A 23,287-nucleotide genomic window follows, 5' to 3' on the forward strand; every position below is an offset into this window, starting at 1 on the left:
GATCCTTTTTAATGGCGGGCTGTCGGTTACCGACACCCACTGTCAGCAGTGCCCTGAGAGCTCTTGTTTCCCAGTATTTGATTATGTTTTGAAAATGCGTACTATGCTAGGCACCCAAGCAATGGTCACACACAGATGAATAGAGGTAAAGACTCATCAAAGGAATAAACAGATCTGCTGCTTTCTGGGTGTGGAAATACTGATGTTTATTTTCATATAGGTTTGTATCCTATATTCCTCTGTGTTCCCCATCCACACCTCCTATAGCCATATCCCTTTCACAATGAGAGTCCACTTCTAATATGGCACGTTAAGCTCCTTCTCAAGTTTTCCTACTGATTAGGTAAGAGACACTTGATGGTGTGTGTGATTTGAAACTTAGGCCAAGCAAAACAAGCAACCATTAGCTCCCCCTGAAATATATATCTCAAGAAGGGCAGTTCTTGAGGTCTCTTTCCTCCATTCAAGCCACCGATTGTCACTAAACTTGCCGGCTGGCCGTGCAGGAGCACAGGAGCCGTGCTCTCGTAGCAAACCAAGCTAAAAAAGCCATCCCTCCACAAAGAAGGAAACCCAGACCATTTTTATTATATAGTTTGGTTATTTTGAACGTCATAACTTTATTGAGACACCAGTAGTTACCACCTTCACTTTGTTAACCACAAATATATAGGACATTGTAAACACAGGTGCCGAGGTGGCGGGGTTTGCTTTAGTTGGATTTCGGAACGGACAAGGGCGAGGGCCGGAGGGGGAAGAGGGGTGAAGGGACACTCGGGCTTAGACAAGACCACTCAGGGGATCCTGTATGCGGCAGGCCATCCATGAGTCATCGTATATACGTATATATGTATAGCTTTATATTATACATCTTTTTAAATATATATATAATATATATACTATACACAGGCAGTAATGCGGCAGGGGAAGGGGCAGGGCAGCCCAGGTGGTGTTACAGATGCCACGCAGGCAGCAGGGAGTTGTCTGGATGGATGGTTTGGACTTGCTGCATGAGGTGGCCTCGCTGGGCTTCTTGCCTTGTACCTGCTCTGGGGACCGGAGCCCGAGACTCCTGCGGGAACCACCCCGCAACGCTGCCTTCCCAGGTCCTCCCAAGTGCTTGTGAGGGTGCAGGGACAAAGACGCCTCCTCCCCTGAGGGAACTGCCAGGAATAATGCGGAGGGGAAGGGTGTGTGATGAGGTGAACAGTGTGGTGGGGACGTGGGTGAGCCGGGGATGGGGACACGTCAGGAGACTGAAGCCACAGGTAGAATTGGGGCAGTTTCATCATCCCTTTGCCCTTCACAGCCCCTACTTCCACAAAACAGTCCCTTAATTGGGGGCTTCATAAGATAAGAAAACATCAAGGGGCCGTTGCTCCCAACAGGGGATGTAGAATCCTCTGTAATCCAGACAAATGGCAGAGGGGGAAGAAAGCCGCCTTATCGTTTTGCTTATGCAGCATTCCCTCTGATCTCCTTATCCCTAGAGTGGGGCTGATCTCACCCACGTTTAGGATCTAAAAGGGACATGTTCCAGCCAGCTGCTCAGGTCTTGCCTACGATCACCAGAAATAGGCAGCACCTTATCAGAAGTGCCTAAGATAAGATAACCAGCCCTTTGGGTAGGTCTGTATCTCTCATCAGCTGCAGAACTAGCCAAATGCCACTGGAAGTTGCATTTTAAAGAGCTACATGCAAACAAGGAGAGTCCCACCCCCAGGTCTGTCACCACCAACCCTCCACTGCAAAGGCTAAAAGCAAGTCAACCCAAGGAGAGTATGCCTTCTCCCATGAGCAAAAGCAAGAAGTCGCCCAAGTATCTACTGTTATAGTGTCCCCTGCCACACCAATGCCTTTCCTATGACACAAAGGAAGGAGGAAAGGGACAGAGAGATGGGCAGTAACCTAGGATGAAGCCACCTGGCTCATCCCTCACTGAAGTGCCGGCTCTGAGGGGGAGGCTCATTCCTACCTGCAGCCCACCAGAGCCCATCAGCTGGTTACATGAGGGAAGCAAGCCAAAGAGGATAAAGAAAAGCTTGCTCATTAGTCAGCCCCAAATGGTGTTCAGCCATCTACATAACTCTGATGGGAGAAGGGGCATGTAAGACGCTTCTGTGCTACACCCCAAAACAGAGCCCCAGGTAGACCCCCCCACGTATGGTCCGTACCTCTCCTCATGCGCCCGGTCCCTCACCCCCTCACCGAGGAGAGGGGACAGGTGATGGGCAGTTCCTCCCAAAAAGTACAACACATTTTTGTGCTGAGGGCTGGTTATTTATAACCCCCTCCTCCTCTTGGTTCCCTTCAGACATCCAAAACGAAAGCACGAAGGATGACACAGATGAATCTGGGTGAGTACAACTAGTTTTGCTCCTCTTCCACCTCGTCATTCGTTCTTTCCTCTCCCCCGGCAGGAGAGATGGACTGGAGGGAGCTCCCCCCACAGCCACAGTCATAACGAACCTCTCTCAATAAAGTAACCCCCTCCCAAGCCTAAATATTAGGCTAAGCCCACAGAAGAAGAAGCCCGAGGGGCTTCCCTCCAAAAAATACCCCTCCTATTTACAGTATTGCTTTCACTCACAGCCACAGAGCAAGGGATGTGTGCCCAGTCCCTCCTGGTGCATCCACGGGGCTAGCTGGTCCCCCTCTCCCATCCTCACCAGTGGTTAACCACCAGCAAGGTGGGGCAAGCCATGGGGAGGACAAGCCATGGGGAGAGCCACCGGCAGCACAAGTCTGCTGGTAGGAGCAGGTAGAAATGGTGCCTATATACAGCAGAGAACAACTGCCCCCCCTTCCCTCTTGGGGCCTGCAGCTCTACATTTTTCTACCCCTTCCCTATCGTCGTGGGGCAGATGGAGCGGAGTCATGCTGGGAGGAGGGGAAGGACTGGTAACCTCGATGTCCTCCAAGATGAGATGTTTACTAAACCACAGGCCAGAACTGTGTCCCATCCTCCTGACTCCTAAGGGTGCTACAGGGAATAGGCTGGACGCTCAAGGGAAGCACCTACGGATTTTGGATCTGCTCGTGATCTCTGCTACTGGAGCCAGCATTGCATGGGGCAGGGTGGCTGCCCGGGGGATGGAGCTCCTCACTGCTGCAAGGCCTACCCTGCTTCTTGTACTCTGAGATATGCCTGTGCTGGAGAGAATTGTCCAGGTGGCTATTGCTGAATTATTTCCCTTTAGGGACCGTCTTCATGCATAGACATTACTTCTATCCTGGAATAAACAGTGTGCTTCCAGAATCGTGTCTTTACCTAAAGCAAAATGATGAGGAGTGTGGAATGATGTCAATGCGAGCTCTATCTGAGAGTCACTACTGCCACCTAGGTGAGGCTTTAAAGACAGCCAGGATTTGAGATGCTGCAGAAGACGCACTAAGGTATAGTCTATGGTAAGTACAGCAAGACCAGTTTTCAGAGAGCTCGGTCTGGCCCCAACCAATTCTCTGCGCACTAAGACCTCCTCCACATCTGAGTGGGAGGCAAAGCACAGCTGTGAGGGGCAGGACCCTTCCCTGCTTGGTTGCACCCCTGTGCAAGAGCCAGACGTGTGCTGGCCATCCCAGCAGCAGTATTTCTTTCCAGGGGGAGTCTTGCTCCATTCCTGTGTGCTACAAAGATGGTGTCAGCAAGAGGCTTTGCACTGTGGTAGCAAAGGAACGGAAGAGGGTTCAGTAGGACCTGAGGAGCAAAACTGGCTTTCTTCTCCTCCTCCTGCCCAGGGTGAAATGGCAAAGCTCTCCTCTCCCCTCAAACCAGCCCAGCTGGGGATGAGGGCTCTCAGGGCCCCCTAGAAGCCCACCTCCTCCATCCTTCCTCCCACAGGGACTGCGCCTGGGGGTCAGGGACTGGGCATGGCTCCCCTCCTGCCTCACCAAACACTGGTCTGAGAAGAATGGTGAGCAGGACGTACAGGTGAGTGGAACCACCTCCACCTCAATCCAAGGGGGCTGGGGAAGGAGTGACTCTCATGCCCCTCTGCTCTGCCGAGTCTCTTGCTGTAACCTACAGACGTGCCTGTGGTTTTTGATTGTACCCGCAAATCTTCCTCCTTCCCTTCCCATTTTATCTCTTTGTGCTCCCCCCCCCAATACCACTTCTCCCCAAACGCTCTAAAAATAAAGCACCCCTCCCTCACTAGTGGGTGGGAGAGAAAAGCCCACAAAAAAGCCCAAAAGTCTTTGCACAGGGGACATCATTCCCACCCCCCTCCAGCCCCCTCTCCACCCCTGCACATCTGCATGCTGACTCTAACACCGTCCCCCTCCCTGAGCCACCAGACCCTCTGGCCCGATTCGGATGCTCCCACGTCTACTCCAGCCTTTAGCGACACCGTCTCTTCTAGGAATGTCCCCGGTCCCTCTCACCCCTTTCCTTCTGCCTCCAGCACCCTCTCCCCTGCCCTGCTGGTGCCGTTGCCCCTCTCCTGCTCACTGGCCAGACTCTGCCCTCCACAGCAAGGCAGGAGGGAGAGGAGGTAAGGGGGGACCTTCCTCTCACAACGCAGTGACAGATTTTGGAAGAATTTGGTTCTGGCAGGTAGTTTTGGGGGGAGGAGGAGGAGGAGGAAGAGGTGATGGGGAAACCTTTTTTTCTTTTTTTTCCTTTTTTAAAAACTGTAAATAAAAACAGATGACCCAGAAGGCTGGAGCATAGCTGAGAGCCACTTCTTGTGCCACTACGCACGTCTGGTTTGTGCCTCGGCTTTCTGCCGGCAGTGGGAAAGGGGGCAGAAGGGAAGGGGGAAGGGAAAGGGGCATCGGTGGCTCAGTAGTTCTGCGTTTGGTACCCCTGTGTCTCGGTGTCGAAAGCATCTGCCGGAGGGGGCTGCTGGTACGTCCCCACCGCGTCTGTAGCATCCTCCTCATTCGTGTAGGGAGCATAAGGCATGCCGGAGTCCTGGCTTGGGTCCATGTAGTCCTGGGAGAAGAGGGCCGAATCGGCACCCAGCCGGAAACGCTGATACGCCAGGAATGCCTGGCCCACCTTTAAGGGAGGAGGTGGAGGGAAGAGATGGGAAGCAGAGAGGGGAAGGAAGAAAGAGAGGGGGAACGTACCGAGAAAGAGAAACAAACAAAAGTGGGGTTAGTAGTGGTTATGGATTAGTGTGCAAAGCCTGCCTGGAAGATTGCTGGTGAAAAACCCCCGAGAGCATGGAGGTTCAGGCTGCCCCACAAAAAGCACAAGCCCACCCGGAGAGAGGAGGACTGGGCAGGGATGGCTGCGAGCCCAGCTGGCTGCGTGCAGCCTGCCGGGGTTCCCTGCTGCCTCTGGGATGTGCTGGGCACCTCCTGCCCGGCAGTGGGGTTTCACCGACATGGCGCAGGTCGCAGAGGCTCAGACAGCCCGTGGTTATCCCGTTCAGACACTCCTGCCCCTGGGAAAGGCAATCTGCCTCAGCTCCACCGCAGAAGGTTTGTCTGCCAGGCTGGATGTACGCAGCCATTTTGCCTGCAGAGGCCAGGAAGGAGAGCAGGATTTGACCCGGAGTAGCGAGGTAGTGGTCACCCCCCGTAACCCCTTCACTGGCCAACATCTGCACGGTGCAGCATGCTCCTTGGGAAGGAGCAGAAGGAGGCAAGGCAGCTGCTTCCCAGACCAGGGGACAGTTAGCAAACGTACTGCTGCCTCCCGCCCCAGGCACTGCAGGCAGGACACCCTTTGGTGGACTGAGGGAGCTCAGGCATGGGGTTCAGCATTGCAGACACCAGCAGGCACGGCTCGTTGTCCCAGAGCATCCCTGATAGAGGTAAGCGGTCTAGTAGGTGACGGGTTAGAGGTTTTTGGGGAATGAGGGCTGGGCAAAATGGAGGAGATGATAAAGTGGTGGGGGCAGAGGGCATCTCCTGGCTGAAGTATTAGGTCTGAGCAGTCACCAAAAGAAAGGCACAGCGGTGTTACGCAGCATTAGTTAGGGTACAGGTGAGGGAGAGAAGGGGGCAGCAGAGGAGGAGGAGAAATTGCCAGTTCCAACTCCCCAGAGGGAGATCCCCCATTCAGTGGGCAACCTGGCCCACTCCGGTTCAGTGGCCCATCTCTTCCCACCCCGTGCCCTGCTGTGACCACACATGGATGCCCGTGGTCGAGGCATTGGAACTGTCTGTCCTCGGTAACCTCCAGCTGCATCCCTCCACCTCTTCCCTCAAATTCCCCCATCAGTAAGAGGCACTAAGGCAGCAAGGATGGGGAGTTAGGGAACAGGGTGTTGTATTCTTCCTGAAAAGTAATGTCTCTGAGTCTCCGGAAAGCCAGATATGTGAGGAAGCCCTGTGAGGAGAGAGAGGGGTGTGGGGAGGAGAATCAGTAAGGAGGAGCAAACCAGAGCATTTGATTGAAATAAAGACCCCAAGGAACTGGAGGAAGAGGATGCCTATTTAGCCACTCGCAAGCCCGTGTGTTGGGGAGGACCACTGCAGGTGGTGGCACCTCAAAAAGGGTCCTGGGGGACCCCTTGCAAAAGCCTCGCTCCTCGTCACACTTTCTGCTGGAGCTTGCGAGGGGCCTTCGGCGGCACTTGAGTGCAGGACGCTGCTCATGGGGGGGACACACACGCTGCTGTCCCTTGCCCCCACTTGGTGTTACCTTGGCGAGGGTGCTGACCGCCCAACCCTCTGCAGCCCCCCCTCCTCTCTGATAGCTTCGTGTGGTCTTACGGCACCCTTCCTACCTGGCCCCTGCCCAGCGTTAAGGCCGTAGGGAGAGGAGAAGATAAAGCCACAAGGACTTACGCATGGAGACTGGCCTAAAATGCTTTCCTGCTTGGCACTATCCTCTCACTTCAGACAAAAATCACTCGGGCTTGGTGCTTTCAGAGATGGGAGGAAATCGTGGGGGATATTTATATTGCACACCACAGTTTTTCCAGGAAACTGTCCAATAAAGAACTGCTGGGGAAAGGGCAGTCTTAAGAGACAGCACCATCACCTTTCTAAAAGGCGACCCAGTGAGGCAGTGCTGCAGTCGTGGGTACAGACGGAGAGCCCAGAGGGACGCCGATTGCAGCCTCTTGTGGCCACTGATGACATTTCACATGATGGGAGCAAAGCAGGGAGGGAGATGGGTGCAACCCCCGGCCTGGAGCTCCCTTCTCTGCTTAGCGTCTGGGAGGTGAAAATGCTGTTAAAGTCCTCTGACGCACAGGGAAAATTATGCTTGGGGAGCTGGCTTGTCCAAGGTCATATTAGAGGTTTGTCAAGGACACTCCTTACTGGGATATGGGACCCTCTTTCCCATTGTGCTTATTAATGCTCTAGCACCTTCTTCCATGTAAGTTTTTGAGTCCTTGTTTCCCAAGTTTACCTCCTAAGCACCTCCCCTCCTGCTTTTCCTTCTCAGAAGCCATGTGAACTGAGATCTCAGAGGGAATCACTGTTAGCCAGTCACCATCCGTTCCCCACAAGCTAATACAGTGCAGAGGACACTTGATCCAACATCATGGCTGCTGTACTCACCCAGGTGAAGATGGAGAAGAACGAGAACGTGATGGCTGCTCGGGCTGCATCCCCTCCCTCATTCATTGGGTTGTCCTCTTCTTTTGAAGCTTGCCACTGGTTGGTCAGAAAGCAGAAGCCAACGAACCAGAGGAATGCCCAAAAGGCTGGGACGGACCACCACCAGCATGCCGAAGGGGAAGGGGAGAGACATCAAGAAGGTATGTGTGAACAGAACATAAACACATCATGTTTCTCTGGAAACTTCAACCCTGTGAGACCCACCAGTGTGTTGCAGACTGAGCCAAACTCTGACTGCGCAGCCTGTCTAAGCCCAAATGAGCTGGCAGGCTTGCTGATGGCTAAATTGTCAAGGTGACGATAGGTGTTTGCAGAAAGTACCTCTGGAGAGTTCATTTGCTTGTGTTTGGATTGATCACAGGACTTGCATTTGGCCTTGGGAGGGAGCCTGAAGGGCTTCCAGTACAGGAGCAATCACCTGGGCTCTCTGAAACAGCCACTGCTTCACAACCCTGTCCTACAAGGACAAGCAAAGAGCAATTCCTTCCAAGGGAGCTGCAGAAGAGCAGGAAGCAGCCGGCCTGCAATTGCACAGAGACCGGCCTTTGCTCAGGACAGCACAAGCTAAGGGACTCACACGAAGGAAAGGTGCTGAAGGATCATTAACAAGCTGCACCCCCGGGAAAGGGGTGAAGGTAGGGGGGAGCCCCAAGTCCAGACTGACAGCTGGTGGGGAGGAGTGGAACTCACCCTGTCTGCCAGGCGCAGCCAGATACCCGCCAGCGAGGGAAACGGGCATTCCTAAGTGGCAGCAAAACAGGGCTCAGTCCTTCCCCTTCCCCTTCTCTTGTTACCTGTACACAGGACTGCTAGGCAAGGGGCTAACCGTGAACAAACTTGCAAGCCAGAAGTCCTAAACAAGTTCAGATGCTGCACCTGATCCTGCTCCCACTCCACTCGTGGCCCCTTTGACAAACTGTGGGGGGACCCTGACGTGGAGAAGTTTGCCTGTATGTCCGGAGTAAGCCAAGAGAGCAATTCAGGATCACGGCACGAGAGCAAAGCGCCTCCTCACACTGCTGCTGACTGGCTTTACACATGCACACACACCCCCACCATCGCTCTGTCTGTCACTTCAACACACTACTGGGGATGGAGAGATCTGACTGTAAGTTAGAATAAGCCTCAGGACTAGATGAGGTCTTGCACAGCTATTCATGTGGGGAATGCCAGGTAACCTAGGAGGACTGGTTTAGTCAGCCTGCATGAAATCCTCAACGTTTTTTTATGTTAAAATATACGGGGTTCAATCACCTGGAGCTGGAAAAGAAGGAAGTACCATCTCCAGAGGCATCAACACGTGGCCTTAGCAAATGCAAGCATGCAGGGAGGCAAGACCTGCTGAGCCGAAAGGGCTCCCTGAGCCTATGGATAACAGCAGAGAGGCATCAGCCAGATTGGCTGAGAAGAAGAGAAAGGGAAAGAAAAGGAGAGAGAGAGAAGGTCTGAGAGAGTAAAGAACCCAAAGACCTCCCTGCTAGCAGGAACCTGGCCTGCGAGGTGGCAGAAGCTCCATCCCTCTCCCTTGCCAGCAGAGGAGAGGGGCACTATGGCCAACCGGCCAGGAAGCTCACCCGAAACTCCGATGTCCGAGAGCACTGCCTTCTTGCGGTCCTTGACGCTGCTGATCTGCGGAAAGTAGGCATCTAGAGCCAGGTAAAGAAGGCAGCTGAGGAAGGCAAGGACACCCACGGTAATGCCATAGTTGCAGGCATTGTGATTGCGGTTGAAAATGCAGTGCTCTTGTGTCTCGTCCAGGCGGTTCACGTACCCTTCATTGACAATGGAGCCAAACACCACGATGGAGAACACCTGGTGGAGAGGGAGGCAGGAGACACGTTAGGGCAAGCCCCATCTCTATGGACCAGCACAAAGGAGCTGAGCTTTGTGCAGCACAGCCGCCCTTTGCAGGCACCTCTCTGCCCTGCTGAGCTCCCATCCCGCTGCCTTGCCTGGGCTGTAGCCATGGGGAATTTACTGGGGAGACAGTCTCATTTTATTTCTGAGGATTAACTTAAAATAGGACACTTTTAGATCGAGCCTTTTTATCCATCTGATCTAAAGCGATGTAAAGCAGTCGCAGTCTGGAGCAAGGGTGGCTTCCCACACGCACACAGGGAGGCGACATGGAGTGTAAATTGGGATATGGTTTTGGCGCAGGTGCCTGCGTACAAGGGCTCCAAGCAGCGGAAATCCTCTTAGTATGCACTTATTCTCCCACTCACTCCTTTCCCTTCTAGGAATTAATTGTTTCTACCACGCATTTGTTCACTAATTTTATCTATCCAGCTACTACGCTCTTTTCCCCATCCACCCTCCCACAATCCACAGCTCTGCGGCTCTGTTCTGCCGTGCTCCTGCTCTCCCCATCTCCCTGCAAGTCACACACCTCTCTCCACCAGTTTTCCATCAGCCCAGCCCATGACACCACCTATCCTTCTGCCCACTCACCCGTACGCCGACACCCTCCAAACTTCCCCACGGATTTCACGGGCCAAACATTTGGCCACCTGGCCTCCACGTCCACCTGTCAGGGCCACCATGAGTCTTCCCTACCTGTCACCGCCACTGCCACTGCATGTTATTTTAAATCGGGTAGAATCAAGGATGAGTCCAGGTAGAAATGCCGTAATCCGCAGTTGCCAGTCTAATCTTTGCTCACAGGCTTAGCCTTTGTCACCTGCCACAAGGCCGTCCCTCTTTGACACAGCAGGTTCACCAAAGCAGAGAGCTATTTACAGCAGCCCCAGTCCTGCATCTCAGATAAACAGCTTCTCCTCGCAGCCACAGGAGAAAGAGGGGAAGATTAAGGTGGCATGTACAGATTTTTCTTTGCAGGGCATCTTGAGACCTTGGTAGGAACAGCTCGCCTGCAGGCTGCCTGCGAGGGCCCCAGGCAGACGGAAAATGGGACCTCAAGCATGGGGTGAACATACATATGACATGCACTAGGATGTCACCGGAGCACTCTGCTAGCCTGGGAGCTGTCTGCGCAACAGGAGCCTGGCACCCTTGGAACCACCACTCAATCCCCAAGGAGAAGCAGCACACAAGAAGATGAGGTGGCCAAGTCTCCTGCAGGGAGTGGAGGTAGGTCTGAGGGTTTGCTAGGTCAGAAGGACCCCAGTACCACTTAACCCAACCAAGCACCCTGAGATCACATGGCAGACAACCTAGAAAGTGGAGAAGCAGCTTTGCGAATGCAGGGAAAATTAACTGTTGATCAATACCAACCTGATACACCATCTATCATCAGTGGGGTTGGATGCCTGAGATCCACAGCACAGACCTCTGCTGTTTGACCTGTGGCATCAAGAACCAGAGGAAAAACCTTACTTACGGTCCCTGACAGCCCTTGGGCAGATATTCAACGCTGACCACATTTCAGCTGCCAAACTCTAACGAGTATCCAGACACCAATACTAGTTTTTCACTCCAAAGCTCATAATTGGGTCACGCTTGGGTTGCTGACATTGGGCATATTTTTGATGCACTAGAGCAAACTAAAAAAGCTGGAAGCCGGCGTTCCTAAGCGTGGGGACTGTATGGGTTCTCTGAAAGTTCACGAGAGCTTTTTAAGCTTGGAAGTAAATCAACTGATTTGTCCTCTTCCTACTTCTTCCTGAAAATAGAGATTGATCATACTTTGCAGAAATTACCCATGAAAAACAAAATCAAATAAAAATCTCTTCTGCCTGAAGCAAAGGTTTGGTCTTCAAAATTTCAGCCTGCATGGTTGGGAAAGGCAGCAAAATTGCACACAATTACAGCCAGGCTCTTTCAGTGGGAAGTCTCACACACCTTCTCAACAGGCTGGGCTGACAGGTCTGCCTAGGACCATTGGCAGTAACACTGTGTTCCTCTAACCTGAGGGGGAACTGACAGACTCCCTGAAGTGACATCCCGATGTGAGGCTGTGACCAGCACCGATGCTGCCACCTGAAGTACCAGCCTCCTTATATTGGGATTACAAAATGGGTGCCCCGTTTTCCACAGCATTAGACAAAATGCACAGCTTCTCTTGGAAGACGAGAAACAGCCTCGAAAGTAGCATAGCCTGGTGTTCAGTTTTGGTTTAGGGCTCAAAATTGGTAAAATGTCGATTCCCCAAGCCAGGTCAACCCTTGCAACAACCTGTATTGCAAGTCTCTGCTTACTCATTTGGGATGAATGAACCTCTGTAATGGCCTCTCCCCAGAAACACCTCTGTTTACTCTGCTCATATCCTGACACACATCTTCCCTCTGCTCTTACCTTTGGGTTTGCTGCTGGCCTGTAAGGGCTCTCATCTGTGAGTGAAGAAGCAGAATCATTCCTTTTTGCATTTGCCCCTTTATACCTATCTATGTTGGCCCTTCATGAAGACACAGCTCAGAGTCACGAGATCAGAGGGACATCTCCCTCTCCCTAAAATTTCAAGCAGAGGTGGCATTCCTAACTTCCTTTCTCCATCTTCGGTCAGCCAAGATGCCACTTCTCTCCTACGAAGAGAAACCTGTTTTACAGCCTGGAGGTGCCCAAGGTATGACTTACTAGCAAGCATCTGATCTTAGGAGTTTTCTGGGGAGATTCCACTCAGGGTATTCTCACTCATGAGCAGAACAAGTCACTGCAGATGCTTATCTTCTGTGTCCTGAAACAGCGACTCCAAAGTACTCTTTGTCCTTAGGAAAGCCTTCTACGGACCAAAGCACAGTAGTTTAAGGGATGTCTCCTCCTGTCCATGTTTTCCTCACTACTGGTATCAGCTCTGGTCCATGCTCTGCTCCCTCGTGCTGCAGAGAGGACAAGGTTAGTGGCAGTGGAGAGGGTTTGCTCCCTTTGCCAGCCTACCACTGCCCTCGTAGCATAGCAAAACGCCGTGAGGATCCACTGTGCATAGAAGCCTTGAGCTGGACTGGGTAACAGAGATTGGGCAAGAACGGGCAGGCTCAAACCAGAGGTTTCAGACCGACGGGCAGAGCTGGACAGCAGGAGAAGAGGCAATCGCTGCTGCTGCCAACAGGCAGCATCACCCATTTTATCCCCGTGATGTCTGTACCCAGAAGCTGTTGCGCCAGGTGCACAGACAAACAATTTTCTAGAAAAAATGATAATTATGAGAGCCCAGATCTCGCAGCCCTCAGGAGAAACTGTTGCACATTTAATCCATGGCAGCTACTTGTTGTCGGTAAGGGGGCAGGTGGGTAGAAGCTCACTGACGTAGCAAGTCATCTTAGAAAGAGCAAGTATTTTTTATTTCCTTGATTTCACAATCCGTGCCCATGCAAAGATGATCCAGGCAGCAGGTGCAGTATGAATGCTGCCTGGATTATAAACAAAGCACCAAGTCTGCAAGGATGAAGCATTTACGTTCCCATTCTCATCACATCTGCAGCACTTCTGAAGAAATGCCAGCTACCAGCAGCACTGGCACAAGCCTCTTGCCCCTCTGCATTACCGCTGCTTGCTCCTTCTACCCATTTGGCATAGCGAATCCCTGCTGCACAAGGCCTCGCTTACAGCCACTAATAAAATGGTCCAAAATATGCATCCAGCTGCGAAGAGGAGGCGAGGAGGAGATGGCAGGAGTCTTCTCCTGACTGAGCACTGAGATGCAGGGAAGTGACTTGTCCGAAGGCAGACAGGAGGCGGGCGCAAAGCACTGCATCCCAATGCTTCCAAATGCAGCCCATCCTTCCACTCTGTGGAGGGAGATCATTAGCTGCTTTCCTACGCTCGGCGACAAAAAACAGCCAGCCAGCCCCAGCTTTGTGCACCTCAGTGACCTCATTTCTTCAGCAAGGCTGTTTAAGTCACTTAACAGGACTTGAAGTAACTAGATTTTTAGGTTGAGAGGGTTTCCTTAAGCCTCCAAGAGCAACGTTAAGTGGGCAGGTGTGCGGCCTGTCTGGAGGCGCACATTTAATAAGCAGTAATATATTTGGCCACACTCAAAAAAGGGACAGAAAACAGCATGTGGAGGTCTGACCAACTCAGCATTGCTGCTGGGACCCGTCTTTTCTCGACTTCACCGCTCCTTAAACATCGCATCCACACAGGTTGTTGCAATGATTTTCCTAGACTTCTGTTTTCATCAAAGAGCTCCAAGACACCAAGCTAAGCCCAGAGCCAGGCATTTTGCAAAGCTGACAGAGACAGAGCAACTTGCCGAAAGACGCAGCAAAATGAACGTAATGCTAAGCACTGCGGGGAGGAGACAGGGAGAGGCTGAGAGTTTCCCTGTCCCAGTTTCTCAAGGGGCTCGTGCTGGCCATTACAGGGGTGTAAGGGCTCACTACAGTGAGAAAAGTGCAGAACAGGCAAAAAGCTGCATCCTACCATAAAAGACCTTTTTTTTTCCTCTTACTGAACTGGGTGATCTGATTTTGCCAGAGGCAAAGGCGAGAGATGAGCCCTCAGAGGAGAGGCTCTCCGGTCCCTCCCCACCTCCCTGCTGCAAGCTCAGCCCCGCAGAAAGCCAGGCAAAACCTCCTGAGCATCATGTGAGGCTTTCCACCAGGCTGCCCATCCCCAGCCGTGCATCAGACGCTCCTGAGCATCATGTGATGGAGGCACAGCATGGCCAGCCTCCGGCAGTGCACTCGGATTTTCCTGCACCTCATCCCAGGAGTTTGTCACGCTGCCTACTGACTTCATCCCCGAGATCCCCGCAATGGTCGTAGTGGGAATGAGGCTGAAGAGGGTTTCTGTGGAGCCACCTGCTTGGGCTCGCTGCGGTGCCCTCCGGTCACAGGCTCTGTCGCACTGCGTGTTGCCTCTCCCTCTCCCCAACCCCCTTTTTATTCTATTATAGAGAGGAAACAGTTTGGTGACATAATATTCCTCGTGGGACTTCAAATCAAATCCACCTCGGGCAGAACGAACCCATAAGCTCTTCTGTGTCTGAACTGGTAATGACCAGGAACAAATCTGTTTAAAAAGAAAGCAAGAGCTGGAGAGAGCTCAATTGTTAAACTGGCAGAGATGATCTGGCTTTCATTTTCATTCAGCCACTCACGAATGGAGTCTCTGGAAAGCTTTGGAGAGTCCTGCACAGACATGTATTATTATTATTATTATTATCATCATTAAATCTACTTGTATTTAGTTCATTTTGAAGAAAACATATGCAGCTTTTGATATGCATGGGACTGGCAGTTTGGAAAAAGGCAGCCTCTATTTATTCCCTCCAGCCGGCATCACGCAGGCAGCGAACGACTCCTGCCCATGGTCTCGATGGTGTATCTGAGCCCTGTGCGGGTGCTGGAGGGGGCCAGCCTCCCCGTACCCATTTGTACCTGATTCCCCTGAGCACGGGCTGGCGGAAGAGCACAGGTACACCAGCACCTCTCTCCCAGCTCACCCTCCCTGGCCAGCAGCCACATGGCACCAGCTCCCCAGCCGGGGCTGAGCTGGAGCAGGTGATGGAGCAGAGAAAGGCTCCGCATCCCTAATTCCTGCCACGGGATCTGGGAGAGGCTTTCCTGGCCAGCCGGCTTTTTTTCACACATGGCTTGGCAGCTGACAGGCCGGCCATTAACCCTTCTGCCTCCCGCCAGACCTGTGCCCGGATCAATCTTCACCCCCACAGCAGCCCAAGCCCCGGGTGATGCTGGGGCAGCCCAGGAGCCAGCAGCCGGGAAGCCTCCAACGACAGCCAGGCCCAGGCTGAGCAGCCGTGCCTGCCACCCGGGGAGGGAGGAAGGGCTTTGCCGTGGGAAGATGCCCACTGGTGTAACAGCAGGCTGCGTCCCAGAGAGCAACTTCAGGAAGCTCCGTCCAGTCCCGCAGGTCTGACGCTCTTCTTGTGGTCAAACAGCAACTTCTGTCCCACCGCTACTAGTGCCAACTCCCCATGGCCACACCTCCATGGTGGTATCCAGCTACTTCTGTGCTTTCCAGATGGTCCCTACATCACCAGGTCACTGCTCAGCGAAGTGACCACCCAAAAGTTGCATCTTTTTCCATGAGGAAGAGTTCAGTTTTCTTTCTAGCAACACAAATCTCCCTCCTCGGCCTGGCTGTGCCAACCTAGGTGGAGGACCGCATCCACTGCCACCTGCGTCTGCCCCTCTCACAGCCACACTAGTCCTCTCTGCTGCCTTGTCTTGCCACAAATGTTTGCCTTAGCCATGTCTCATCTCCATGCAGTTTCTCTGCTCCTCACCTGTGTGCCTCTCATGTTTTGAAATAGCAGATTACACAAGATTACCTTATTTTTTTGCTCATATTTCTGACTGCCTTTGGTCCCTATGTGCCATTTCTCAGATTTTTATCTGCAAATGTCATTAACGAGAGATTTGTTCCTGCTCCAAGATCTTTCCTGGAAACGCTATGCTGGAAACAACGTGACCTGCTGTATCCAACCCCGTATCACCCCGTGGCTCTGCACATCTATTGCTTGTCTTCTGATGTGGCCTCTCACCCAATCCCAGTGACAGCGATCCCCAAAAAACCCTTTTGAAGCCAACCCAAGGATCCCATGAAGAACCATACCTAAGGCTTGACCGAAAGCACATGCTTTGAACCGCCGCATTTCCTTCATCGTGCACCAACGTATCTCACAAGCACGCAGCCAGTGAGCATGGTGGCTGGGGCAAAAATCACGTGGAGGAGCAGAGGCAGAGATCATGAGCTATGGTCCACAAACATGCGGAACATCTCAGCTGAATTTAGCTGGGACAGAAAGAAGGTGGAGGTTGCAGCTGGTTTCAGACTAACATGGCCCCTGGGCTCTAAGGGTCAATTTGACTGCCACCACAAGCCCATGCCAGTTGTCCTTTCCATACGGCAAAGGGCGGCGTAAGGGGAAGACGCAAAGGGTGTTGTAAGCAGGGCGTCAGCGCAGTGAGCCAGGACCCACTGGCAAGGCAGGAGACGGGGCTCCCTGCCATGCCGGGGCTTGCCTCCATCCTCCAGCTCGCAGGCACCAGCCTGTCATGGCAAGGCTGGGGACGCGGGTCCCGTCCTTCACCTGCCTTGTCTGCTCAGCTGGAGTTGCCTGGGATGTGCCATGCCTGCAGAGACAGGGGACAGTGCTTCTCATCCTGGCTCAAAACGTCTGCACGCTCCCACCAGCCAGGGGACGTGGTGGCAACGGCAGCAGGTGATGGAGGAGGAGATGGAGGGCAGGCAGCGCCTCTCCTCACCGAACCTCCCTCCGGAGGGGCAGTGCCCTGGGCGTCAGAGACAGATTTGGTGTCTCAAACCGTGTGGCAAGGTTTAATGGGCTGCTTTGCCTGCACAGCTGCGGTTGGAAATACTCTCACTCAAGTCACCTAGCTGGACCTCCTTCCAAAAAGCGAGTTACTTTTGCCTTGTTAAGCTTTTACATCGAGCAGCACTTCAGTTTCTCCAGCGAGCAGGTTTCCAAGCAGTCAGGAGCGCCTGGAACAACCTGTTTCAATTAGCATTTTACTTATTTATGGAGCCAGCACTACATCCAACGCCTGCGGGTTGCAAAGGAGCCTCCCAGCTCCCCCGCGCCGGCTGCAGAGAGCACTGCGGGTCAGGGTGCAACAGGATTACGCAGGGATGTGCCCACGCTCACCTGCTGTATTTCAAGAACAATCCTGGAGCCACACACCGTAGCACAGCTCTAGCTCGGTGTGGGTCACTCAGCTCCACTAGCTCCAGCTGTTGGGTCACCTAAGAAGGCTGAAGGTAGGTCTATATGTCAAGGTGCTAAAAAACCCACCCATGCACCTGTGTCTCATCTACCATGGGGCACCAGTTGTGCGATGCAGCTCAGCTCGGAGCATGCCTCCATGTTGCAGCCGGTGGCAAGCGAAGCGGCACGGCGTGGAGCAATGCCTTGAAAGACCAGGACTGTGAGTAAACCCCAGCCACCCATCGCAACAGGGCGAGTTGCTTGACTTCTCTTCACCACCGCTGGGAATAGGGAGGGAGTTGTTCTGCCCTTCCCCACAGAGAGGTGGGGAAGCCTCCGGCATCTTCCAGCAGCACATTGCTTTAGTCGGCAAGTCTCAGTCCAACCAAATCGGACAAGTCCCCTCACTGCAAGATCCAGATGCCCTTGGAGGCATCCTCAGCAGAGATGCTCAGGAGGGACTGCTCCATAGGGCTGCCTCCCTGCGCTACAAGGTGCTGCTTCATCCAGGCAAGTGCATCTGAAGCAGGCAGCAGCAGAGAAATGGTTTGCACTGAGGCTGAACATCCAAACCTGACACAGGCGCTCTGCAGTTCCACCACTGCTCGCCAGCACCCACGCCAGGCAACCTTTTTTCAGGGAGATGCATACTTACTCCGCTGTGCCTGGCCTCCAAAGCACCCAAGAAACCTGAGCTGCCTCACAACACTGTCGCGGTGGACAGATGCTCCAGAATTGCTAACCTCTTTCCATAGTTTAGCATGCTCCTTGTCAAACCTATCCCATCTCCTCCTCAGCAAGGAGCAACATAAATAATCTTCGGTCACCCCATCTGCTCCTGATCCTGCAGCTCTCCCTGGAGATTTACCGCCATCTCAATTGGGCTGCAAACTCCCTGGGCAGGAGCCAGTTTTGCTGCCTGTTGGTAAAAAGCCATATGTACCTCTGTGCCATCATAAAGTCTGCTAAAAGGCAGCATGACCTGAGCACAAGGTCACTGCCTGGGGAAGCAATCACAAGAATTTCTGCTCTCAGTGAAAGCTCATCATGTGAAACGGGCCAAAAGGAGTCTCCAGCTTGCCCTGGGGAGACAACGGACCACCCATGCCATGAGCAGGATAAAGGCAAATGAGATCTCAGGAGATGGCAGGCAAGGTGATTCCAGTGCGTGAAGAGCAGGTGAAAGGAAGGACTCACAGAGACCACAGGGAGGGAGAGCCCTTTGCCGCCAAAAGAGTTTGGCTTGTAGAGCCTGGTGATAGAAAGGCTAAGTGCGGATGTGATCACAGTCTATAAATATACCTGGGGGTAAACACCAAGGAGGGAAAAGCACCATTTAAACTGAAGGGCACAAGAGCACAAAAGCAAATGGATAAAAACCCAGCCACAAATAGATTTACGGTGGAAGGCCCTGACCGTTGGAGCCACTGAACCCTCTCCCAGAGGGACTGAGAAGGGCAAAAACCCCATGAACTAGTCTTTTTTCAGAAAATTCAACTAATTTATGGAAGGGGCCATAAAAGGTCTGATGCTTTTGACAGCCTGAGATAGGACTTCAATGCCCATGAGGACCTCTCTTGGTCTCAAGTTAAAAAAAAGACCAAAACTACAACTAAATATCTGGGGTGAGCTTGTGGCTCGCTGGCTTTGCAGAAGGAGAGGTGCTCGGGAGGATAGACAAGACCAAGCCGGTGGAAAAGCAGGAGAAGGAACTTGTATTTTGGGAAGGAAGAGGTGCACGCGTAGCCTTGCACCACGATGGCCAGGCCAGTCTCCCTTGCTGAACCGCTGACCTGGAGCACCTCCAGCTCCTGCAAAAGGACTTTAATTTCCATGGCCAAGTGAAGTGCCTAGGGTAAATCCTGTCCTGTCCTCTGTCAAGGTCAGATGGGCAGGGGGAAACAACGCAGAGTCCCAAGGAGATGCCAGTCCCCGGGAAGCACTCCTTGCCTGGGGAGACCTTGTGGGGCGCGGAGCTGAGCTCAGCGAGCGAGCTGACAGTGTCTGAGAATACTCTGAAGCAGAGTAGGTGCCTAATTAAAAAATAAACATATTTCCTGTTCTCTCTCCCTCACCTGGCGCCTCTGGGAAGCCAAAATCCCGCAGTGCTCGGATGAAGGGGAAAAAAAGAAACCACCAGACCAAGAGGGAGAGAGAGAAAGAGGAAATTCTGCCACGGAGATTAGCAATGGGAGAGCCTTTGTAGGTCACATCACGTCCATCATCCCCAGGCACACAAGCTGGCTCCGCTCCACCCTCCTGAGAGTGGGGGGCGCGCATACCCCCTCGCTCGGCGCCCAGCAGCAGCCCTGGCACGGCCAGCCTGCTCCCAGCGTGATGAGCTGTACTGTAAACAAGCTCAGGCAGATGGACGGACGGACAGACTGCCCACATTAATCATGTCCTCAGCTGTTTTGGGGCTCTCCGGCCACCCTCCAAGTCATGTCACCCAGAGGGGACATCACCCACCCACCCGGCCAGGAGCACAAGGGCTGCCTCTCCACTGCCGGCAGCAAGCCGGGCCACCTTCCCTTTCCCTCCTCGTTTCCCCCGCCTGGCACTGCTTTTATTTTGTTTTCCCAAAGCCAGCCTGACGCCTCTCCTCCCAGCCCCGGTGCGCATGTGTCTCCTCCGCTCTCTCTCCCTGCCCTCCCTTCTCCGCTCCCGGCTGAGACCTCAATCTCTCCCCCACCGGCTCTGTGCTGCAGCTCTCGCTCCCTTAATCCCAATGACCTTCTTGCACATAAGCACTGGCCCCACGGGCAGCCATGGGATCAGTGTCACGGGAAGAGGGAGAGACCTTCCCCCTGGCACCCCGTGCCCTCCCCACTGCCCCCGTTAGACCCTCCTTTCCCCCTGCCCCCTTCCCCACAAATTAGGGAGAGGAAAGCATTACAGGAAAGGAGGTTGGCGAGGTGAGAGGATGAGGATAAAACACAGAACGATGCCCAGCCCCCATAGCTCCCCCAACTCGCCCTGGCATGGCCAGAGCCCAGCGCCCCCCGAGCCCTGACCCGCTGGAGAGCCACGCCAGGACTGCAGCATCACCCCCCACTCCCCCCTGCCACATCCCGCTGCCTCCCCGCGCCCGCCATAAACCCACCGGCATGGGAGAGTGTTGTGGGGGGGAGAAGACCCCACCACAACCCCCAAAACGGCAGAGATGGAGACGGGGTCACGGTCCAACCTAGCTCACCCCTTCCCTCCCCAGGGAAGAAACCCCAAACCAGAGTGCTCTCACCCCATATGGCCCTATATCTATATGGTCCTATAACCACACACATGGATATATATGTACATATGGCTGTACATCTGTCTGTGCACACATATACGCGGATATACATGGAGATATATACATACGGAGATATATAAACCCAGAGACAGAACCATATATCCAAACACACATGCATATATATATGGAGATATAGCCATAAATGCTTATGGAGGCGTATACATGTATATCTGTGTGTGTATGGATCTAGATGTGTGGAGACATATCAATGGACATATGCATATCTATATATGTGGATACATGTGCATACACCAGCATATATAAAATATATAATAATAAATATATAATACATAATAGCATATAATTATAATATATAATGATAGAGAACATAATGATTTTTTATCTCTCTCTATATATATATATACACGCAGGTATGTAGGGAGGTCGGTGTTGGGGCCGGTGGCGGCCGCCCGCCCCGGAGGGAGCCCCGCGCCCGCGCCCCCCGCTGCCCGGCGGGACGCCCCCCGCCCCGGTGCCGGTGCCGGTGCCGGTGCAGGCGGCAGCCCCCGGGGGCGGCGGGGCCTTACCCAGGAGAGGAGCCGCAGGAGGGTGTGCGGCTGCCGGATGAAGGCGTGCGGGTCGAAGGCGCCGCCGGCTTTCCCCGCTCCGAAGGCGCCCCCGTCCATGGCGGCGCGGGGGTGGGCGGGAGGAGGGCGGGGGGGCTCGGCGGGCCGTGCCGGGCTTTCGCCGAGCCGTGCCGGGCTGCGCCGAGCCGAGCCGAGCCGCGCCGCGCCGCGCCGCGCCGTGCCTGGCAGCCCGGCGGCGGCGGCGACGAGCCGCGCGCTCCCGCCCAGGGGGACGCGCCGCGCCGGGAGCGCGCACCCACCCCTTCCCCCCCCCGCCGCCGCCACATCGGGGGGGGGGCGTGGGGTGTCCGTGGGGCAGAAGTGTGAGGAGGGTGTGCTTGGGGGCGTGTGTGGGGTGTGGGAGGGTGAGGGCACGGCGGGTGCAGCATGGGGGTGTGGGGTGTGCTGGGGGGGCTGTGTGTGAACACCTCCCCAGTACAAAGGCACACCACCACAAAGGGAGAGGGAGGCAGGGGTGCTGCCCTGCTTTGTTTTGGTAGGGCCTAGCAGAAGTGCGGGGCCAGCCCCCCACCCGCTCACACCCTCTACCCCTGTCACCCCTCTGTCGCGCAGCCCAACGTGGGTATTTTGCCCCTTGCAGCCCCCATAGAGGGGTAAGGCTGGCCCCCCTTGGATGAGAGCTGGTTATCCAAGGGGAGCAGCCAGTGGTGCTCCCTGGGTGCAGGCAGCTGCCTGCACCCCCGCCAGGCGCCTGCTCCCAGGCAGAGGTGCCTGGTGAGCCTCAAAATCACTGCAGCAAAGCCTCGGGCTCTCGTTTCTAACATCCCTCACCCTACAGACACAGCGTCCCTGGGAGGGGGCAGCAGGAAAAAGGCCCTTTGCGAACATGGGAAGCCCAGATTTTGGGGAGACCCTCTGACTCTGGGAGGCAGAGACTGCAAGATACACACCTCGCATCCCTGAGGCTGCAGCCTTGGGAGTCACCTGGGCTTCCCCGGCGTCCACAGTACCACCATGGCCACCGGCACAGCCAGGAAGGGATGCCCGGGGAGAAGCCATCCAGCCTTAGGGGCGGCTCAAGCTCCTTGGCCTGTGCCTTTTGCGCAGAGTAGCTGCGTACCAGCAGTCTGCTGGCTTCTGCAGAGTTCCCGATAATCTATATCAATAGGACTGAAATTAAAAGCAAGCCCTTGGGTTGTAACGTGGTTCCCTAAGCTCAGCAGCGGAAGCCAAAACCATTTTGAGCCTGCTTGTCTGCTTCAGCCTGAACACAGCTGAAGCCCAGCTGCTCAAATGCTTCAGCTGAGCAGAGATGCTCTGCACCGCGTTTCCACCGGGCATACCACGGGACGTCTCTAGCTCTTCATTATGGAGATACTCAACTCAAACCAGGCAGCAGCTTTGCTGGAAGCAGCCAGCCGAAGGGCGAGGTGGGAACGCTGAGCGCTCTGTAAGGTCTTACAGCACCAGGACATCTTTGAAGGGCCCAGAAATACAAAAGTCCCCGGATTGAAAGCTAAATCCCCATGAATTGGGGGAGATGAATGAAAGAGGGGAGATAAACGATGCGGGGGAGAGGTTTGGTTTTGCTGAATAGGTGACCGAAATGCTCCAGTGTTCTGGATGAACAGGGTTTGGACCTGGCCAAACAAGCCAGGTACGCAGCAAAATCAGCTGCTTCCGCTCCGGACCCAGGCGGAGTGATTGGTGCTGCACCTGACCATCAGCACGTAGGCTGATGAAGCAGAATGACCGGCTGGATGGCTTACGTCCTGCTTGCCTCCAGGTCACACCTATGCAGAGAGTCAGGTTAGCAGCAAGAGAGCAAAGGGCAGAGCAGTGGGGTGGGGAATGTGCTTAACCCCCCTCTAGCACCATTTCATTCTGCCCGAGTCCGAATCCATTTTCTTGGCAGACTCTACGAATTGGCTCCATGACTCAAGAGCTCAGTGGAGGAGCTAGAGGCAAATGTATGGGGGAGATAAAAGAGCATTTAAAGCCCACCCTTGGTCGCCCATTAGGAGTAGCACCCTAAAAAGTGAGCAGCCATCCCTCGTCCCTTGTGGGGCACCTTCTGAGGGGCAGGTTGGAGGTAGGGGATGGACACTTCCCCATCACATCCAGCCATAGAATGGTTTGGGTTGGAAGGGACATTTAAAGGTCATCTAGTCCAACCCCCCTGCAACGAGCAGGGACATCTTCAACTAGACCAGGTTGCTCAGAGCCCAGTCCAACCCGACCTTGAATGTTTCCAGGGATGGGGCAGCTCTGTTTTGGGAAGATGAGCTGCAGCGCCAGCACGGCTGGACCCTCAGCCCTCCAGTTTGTATAGGTTCCCTTCCCACTGTC

The 23,287-nt window shown here is 54.0% G+C and overlaps 1 protein-coding gene across 2 annotated transcripts; it reads right to left on the reverse strand.

Moving 5' to 3' along the window:
- Nucleotides 1-568: 568 nt before the first annotated feature.
- Nucleotides 569-21,048, reverse strand: SYNGR1 (synaptogyrin 1). 2 transcript variants are annotated; one of them, XM_076337528.1, is made up of 4 exons: nt 20,939-21,048; nt 9,102-9,339; nt 7,468-7,613; nt 569-5,002 (listed from the first exon to the last, which is right to left on the reverse strand). In XM_076337528.1, the coding sequence occupies exons 1-4, from the start codon at nt 21,035-21,037 to the stop codon at nt 4,784-4,786; spliced, it is 702 nt and encodes a 233-aa protein (XP_076193643.1). In that variant the 5' UTR covers nt 21,038-21,048; the 3' UTR covers nt 569-4,783. The 2 variants fall into 2 exon arrangements, with proteins under 2 accessions (XP_076193643.1, XP_076193651.1); XM_076337536.1 differs by having other exon boundaries at nt 4,910-6,283.
- Nucleotides 21,049-23,287: the final 2,239 nt, after the last annotated feature.

This window comes from Aptenodytes patagonicus, chromosome 1, assembly GCF_965638725.1.
Source record: "Aptenodytes patagonicus chromosome 1, bAptPat1.pri.cur, whole genome shotgun sequence".
Lineage (NCBI taxonomy): Eukaryota > Metazoa > Chordata > Aves > Sphenisciformes > Spheniscidae > Aptenodytes > Aptenodytes patagonicus.

Coding starts and splice junctions, on each gene's coding strand:
- SYNGR1 (XM_076337528.1), bottom strand. CDS start 21,037: ATGGACGGGGGCGCCTTCGGAGCGGGGAAAGCCGGCGGCGCCTTCGAC. Junction 9,340..20,938: donor TCCTGCGGCTCCTCTCCTGG/GTAAGGCCCCGC, acceptor CCTCTCCACCAG/GTGTTCTCCATCGTGGTGTT. Junction 5,003..7,467: donor TCTTCTCCATCTTCACCTGG/GTGAGTACAGCA, acceptor CCTCCCTTAAAG/GTGGGCCAGGCATTCCTGGC.